General features: G+C 38.3%; 1 protein-coding gene across 3 annotated transcripts in view; it reads left to right on the top strand.

Moving 5' to 3' along the window:
• ZNF800 (zinc finger protein 800) overlaps positions 1-5,826 on the top strand; it is a 31,591-nt gene extending 25,765 nt beyond the window's left edge. For all 3 annotated transcript variants that reach the window (XM_068272702.1, XM_068272704.1, XM_068272703.1), the window contains 2 exons: positions 1,350-1,493; positions 3,977-5,826. In XM_068272702.1, the coding sequence (XP_068128803.1) occupies positions 1,350-1,493; positions 3,977-5,664 (1,832 nt within the window). In that variant the 3' untranslated portion in view covers positions 5,665-5,826. The remainder of the gene's footprint in view (positions 1-1,349; positions 1,494-3,976) is intronic.
• The last annotated feature ends 534 nt before the right edge of the window (positions 5,827-6,360 follow it).

Here is a 6,360-nt window from a genome sequence, read left to right on the forward strand (position 1 = left end):
CTTTTGTGAAGACAGAAGCAAAGAAAGCATTTAATAACTTTGCCTTACCTTGGTCATCCACCATTGAGTTCCCCCCTCATCCTTTAGGAGTCCTATACAGTCAACCTTTCTTTTTTTAGAGTTAATGTGCTTGTAAAACTTTTTTGGGTTAGATTTGATATCCTTAGCGATTTGTACTGTGCCTGCGCGAGCACACTCTCTCACGCAGGCGCCCAAGTGCTCCCGAAGACTTTTGAAGTGGGTGGGGGATTCAAACGGGGGAACTGCCGTTTAACCACTTAAGGACCAGGGGTGTTTTGCCTGATCTGTGCTGCATGGACTCTCCAGCCCGCAGCACCGATCAGGATTATGCCAGGGCGATCAGACTTGCCCCCTTTTTTCCCCACTAGGGGAATGTCCTGCTGGGGGGGGTCTGATCGCCGCCGACTTGCTGCACTTTGCGGGGGGGGCTCTTCAAAGCCCCCCTCCGCAGCGTTTTTGGCGCGCTCCCTTCCTCTCTCCGTCCCTCCCTCTCCCTCCATGGGCTGCGCCGGACTGATATTGAAGGATAGGCTTCAGCCTATCATATGCGGGTGATCCCCGGCCAATCAGAGGCCGGGGATCGCCGATCTGCCTTATGGCGCTGCTGCGCAGCAGCGCTGTATGATGTAAACAGCGGGGATTTCTTCCCCGCGTGTTTACATTTTGCCGGCGAGCCACGATCGGCAGCTCTCCGGCTCGCGGAGACACCCTCCGGGAACTAACATCCATGGAAAACCACTTAAGACCTGCCGGCGCCTATCGGCGTTAGGCGGCCGTTAAGTGGTTAAACGAGAGGAGCCTTCCCTCTTCTTAGGTAAGTATCTTGCTTATTTATTTATTTTTATGTGTTTTTACAGTTCCCATTGACTTTAATCATAGCTCAGGTACCTTTTTTAAAGGTGGTTTAGAAGGAGGTAATGGTAGAGGACGCTGGGGGGGGGGGGGGGGGGGGCGGGGCATTCCAAAGATTCCAGGGGGCCCAGTGAATTTCTAGTTACACCCCTGACAGTGTGTTTCACATAATTGTTTTTTTTTCTGTATGAAAGCTTTAGGGCCCGTTTTCCATTTGCGGTTTGGGTGTGAGGCGATCCTTGCATCCCCCCACAGGTACTTCTGGTTGTCAGTGGCTTCCTGTTAGCAGCTATGGGGACTCGGATGCATACTGCAGAAATCTGCAGCATGCTATCCATCATTTCCCCTGGCTTCCATTGGCTTAAAATAGTGGCGGTTTAGTTGCCATGCGATGATCGCACTGCACCGCGTGTAGTGGAAACCAGCCCTTAACATGTTGTTTCCCCCCCTAAATTTTTTACTCTTTCTTTGTTTAGGAACAAAACAGTTAAGAATGATGTTGTTAAGAGATGTGGACACCATATTTGAATGCAGAGCATGTCGCAGCCTTTTTAGAGGATTGCCTAATCTTATCACACACAAGCAGTTTTACTGCCTATCCAAACATTATGTGGATGAGGGTGAGTATTTGCAATTTGCAGTTGATGGTAAGGGAAAATGGACACATTTGTTCCTGGTCTTCATATTTGGACTGCATTAAGCACAACTGGAACATGAACTGGAGAGGCTTTCCTAAGCTGCTGGTTCAATACTAAAAGACACTGAAGTGAAAAAAAATTATGATATAATTAATTGGATGTGTAGTATGGATAATTCCTAGAACATTAGTAACAAAGAAAATATTCTCATATTTTTATTTTCATAACATTTTTATAACATTGCGTCATTCTCTAATATTTGTAGTTTACACACTACTCAGCATTCTAAATGATCTTACAGAGCAGGCCAGTGAATTTTTGAATTGTCCTCTGGAGAGAGAGAAAATAAAGTGACTGGCTGTTGAGATTACAAGCTTCAGAAGGCAGAGCTCTCTGCGACTTTGAAAGTCGTGGAGCTCAGTGCCTCTTTTGCATAGATAACTGGAGTTTCTTAACTCTACCTGTACTGGAAACATTAGTCTTTTTTTTCTGCTCTCTGTTTTATTTCTTAGCTGTACTACACATACAAATCATGTCTTAATTTTTTTCCGCTTCAGCGTCTCTAATAAAAACAAATGATTTGCTATCAAAATCGAACTGTTATTTCAGGTTTGTGACTGTAGTTGTGAATGTTTATGCAGCTTTCATTACTTATCTTGATTACATATCTTGATCTCCTATATAGACCTTGACCTACTGCAGTTTTTTCCTGTCCCTTGAACTCAGAAGTGTGAGAGTAATGCTCAGTTTGTACGGATGCCTGCCGGGTGGTAAACTATGGCTGGGATGCTTATCATTTAAGTGCAGCCCATTCAAATGAATGGGCAGTGCCGGCGCTGTTGTTTTCAATCATTTGCACAAATGCTGCATTTTGATCCCAATTTTCCATCGTCTGAGGCGACACTGGAAGGAAGAGGCTGCTTCCAGGGTCGTTAACCTTTTTGCCTCCATATCCCCTGGGGGGGGGGGGGGGTGAAAACCGCTGATTGCTGGGAAATTCTGCCAAATGCGTTCATGTACATTTGCCAGACGCCTTGGGTGCCTGTGTGAACCGGGCATTATGCAATCCACTTTCCTGACTGCAGAGGAACTCTGATTCACGGTTGTAGATTAACCCCTACAATAAGGAAAAAATGTACTTAGGCAAGTTCTAAGTAGGATTGGTGCTGTACATTTATCTTATCATGCAACATGTAACTTTAAACTGGTGATCTTTCACTATTAATCACATTTTGTGACGTGGCCTAAGGCCAGGGTCACACTTGGCAAAATCGCATGTGGTTTCCCCATAACACATAGTGGAAAATGCATTTGATTCTGCTAAGGGTGAACCTGGCTGTAAGGTGGTCATAGAATATTAGATGCTGTTTAATTTGGAAAACTGATCAAACTGTTGTCATCACTGAAGGCTGGTACACACTTCAGTTTTGATTTGCTAATGGTTGGCGAATTTTACCAGCTCTATTAGTATGAGTGACAACTATGAACAGATGATCGTATTGTGAAAGGAAAACTTGTATACTACATGAAAGTGGTAAAATTGGTCAGTGATTGGCCAATCAAAATTGGAGGCTTTAATGTCTTCTTATCCACTGCTGCTCCTACCCACAATTAAACAATAAAAAGTGCCACCTTTTCTGATCAACTTTCTATCAATATTTATTGACTAAAACTTATTTTTGTATTTGCAGAAGGAGGGGCAGTAAAGTACAGATTTCCTGCAAAAAAACAAAATACCTATTTGTGCATCCAAACAGTAATTTAAAACCCATGTTTGCCAAAACTACACAAAGAAAACATTTTCAAAGGCTTTCCTTTTTTGTATCTTTTAAAAAGTGCCTAAATTAATAAAACTATTATTATGTATATATATATATATATATATATATATATATATATATATATATATATATATATATATATATATATATATATATATATATATATATATATATATATATATATGTATGTGTGTGTATATATATATATATATATATATATATATATATATATATATTACACACATATATATATATATATATATATATATATATATATATATATATATATATATATATATATATATATATATATATATATATATATATATATATATATTACACGCAGCGAGCATAATGTGAAAGTACCCTAAATCTTCACATTTGCTCTGCTGTATGATTTTATATATCACATCGCATAGATCACGCTTCATTTTGGGGTTTACAAATGCCTTGGAAAGTGACCTGCAAAGTAGTGCTGGTGTTTTACAAAATGTGTTTAGGCTATTCCTCTATTCTTCACATGGATACTTTTCCCAGAGTTCTTGTGCATATTTGGTGTGAACAAGAGGTGTTCCATAGAAAATGTTTGCTTTAACCCTTTTTACAACTGTCTTGCAAATGCTGTGATTATATGGTTTAACTCTAGCCTTTTTTTTTTTTTTTTTAATTGAATCTCAATTCCAGATCCTCCCAGTGAAAATAAACAGAACCAAGCCGGAAACAATTTACTGGAAACAGTATATCCAAGAACTAATCAACCAGAACTTGTTGTACAGCTAGAACCTATCGAAACAAACCAGAATGCAGTTTTCCAGACTGTTAAGCCCATTAATGAAGTAAGCCCTGAAGTAATAGCCACATCAGACTCAGCTGCTATCCAGAAGAAAGTTACTGCTACATCTTCTCAATCTATACCACCCAAGGAAACAGAAGCTGTTGTACCACCTCCTTCTGAAAGCACTAAAAAGGATAAGGATACTACTTCTGCTCCACCTAGAGTAGAAAATTCTGTTGTATCCAACTTGGTTGACAAATCAGTTAAAAAAGCTTCTAATGGCAATCCTTTTTCCTGTCGGCTTTGCAAGAAGGATTTTAATGGCCGACGGAGTGTACGTAGACACATTAAAAAAGTACATAAGAAAAAGCTTGAAGATGTTAAGAAATTCATTGAGATCCATCGAAACACACCTTTATCTTCTACAAAAGGACACATCCGCATGATTTATACAACCAGCAAAAGTTGTCACATATGCCACAAATCATTTGCTACAAAAGCAAATACAAGGAGACATATTGATGAAGTTCACAGGGGGCTGAGAAGAGACTATCCTACACAAGAAATCAATACAAAACCTTCTAAAGTGGTGGCTCCGGAACCAGTGACTCCTAAAAAATCACTTAAGACCGTTCATCGCAAAGAGAAGCCCTTAACAAAACCTGAGAATAATTCCTCATTGGGCAATTGCCAGTTTTGTAATAGACATTATTCCTCACAATTCCTCCTCAAGAAGCATGTTAAGATGGTCCATAAGTCTGCTTCCAGCGGAACGAATATTAAAACGGTTAAAAACCATGTCAGTACTTCAGAAACCAAAATAAAAGAAGAAGATACAAACAGAGCTGATACAACATCAAATTGTGCAAATCCTGTTAAAAGCTCACCCAAGTCTGAATCTAAAGGTTCAAACCATGTGCAAGAGAAAAAGAGCACTGCTGCAGTTAAGAGTAAGGTAAAATCTGATGCAGATTCTTCTAAAGCTGGCAGTTCACCAAGTGATGAAAAGAAGCCCAAAAAACCTAAATTGTCAGCTGGCTTTGACTTCAAGCAGCTTTACTGTAAACTTTGCAAGCGGCAATTCACATCTAAACAGAATCTTACAAAACATATTGAGTTGCACACGGATGGTAACTGCATTTTTGTTAAGTTTTACAGATGTCCTCTTTGCTCCTATGAGACGAGACGAAAGCGAGATGTAATCCGTCACATAACCGTTGTACATAAAAAGTCACAGAGAGCTCTGATTAAAATAACTGCAAGCTTAGAGAACCGAGCCATAAAAAAGCCAATAGAATCCATTTTGGAAAAAGTTTTAAAGAAGGGTCCTCCAAAAGACAAAGGTAAAAAAACTGGTTCAAAACAGGATGGGGCAGCCTCTACTTCCACCAAAAAGTTGGAAAGAACAGATACTGGCATTGAAGTTAAGTTGACTAAAAACTTTTCACTGGTCAAGTGTAATATATGTGGTAAAGCATTTGCGAAAAAGAAGGATTTGGACCTCCATAAAAAGAATCATAAAACCCATTCAACTACTTCACCTGTAGACCTAAAAAACAAAAAAAGAAGTACAAGATCTAAACTGCCTACAAGTTAAAAAGAACCCATGATTAATGTGAATGATGATTTTATCCCAAAAAATATTTTTGTAGTAGATTTTAAAAACTATGATCAACTGAACTGAACATACATGGCAGCTTCAGAGGGTCATTTTGTGGCTTGACTTTTCATATATTAAAACTTCTTTGTCACTTTGAAACTTGTGAAAAATGAAGCTGCCATCCATACACTTTCTTGAGAAGAATTGTATATATCCATTGCCAACAATTACTTATCCAAATTTAGGAATGTTCTTTGTAAATACTAACTGAAACAATTTAGATACTCCTGGAAGTTTTCATTTAGAAAAGCTGATGTGAAGGAATCTGTAAATGCTTAATGGGAAGATCCTGTGCAGTACTTGAATTTTAGCTTAATAATCATGATTATTGGTTACCGCTCCAAAAAGAACTGAATCTAATTTTAAAATAATAATGTGTGTGTTAAATTGGCTACGAAATAGTAAGTAAGTTTGCTAAATTAACTTTTTTAATTTCATAACTGAATATATGTAATTTAGACTTTAAATTATTAGCTTCCTAAGGATTACTAGTTTTGGGCAAAAAGATCAAAATCTACATGAATTAGAATATAATATGAAGAAATAAATATGCATCAGTTAATTTAATGACACATACAGTTCTTTGGCTTTCTAGTAATTTTAGATTTTTAAATTACCATGGTTTAATAAATT

The sequence above is a fragment of the Hyperolius riggenbachi genome, chromosome 3 (assembly GCF_040937935.1).
Source record: "Hyperolius riggenbachi isolate aHypRig1 chromosome 3, aHypRig1.pri, whole genome shotgun sequence".
Lineage (NCBI taxonomy): Eukaryota > Metazoa > Chordata > Amphibia > Anura > Hyperoliidae > Hyperolius > Hyperolius riggenbachi.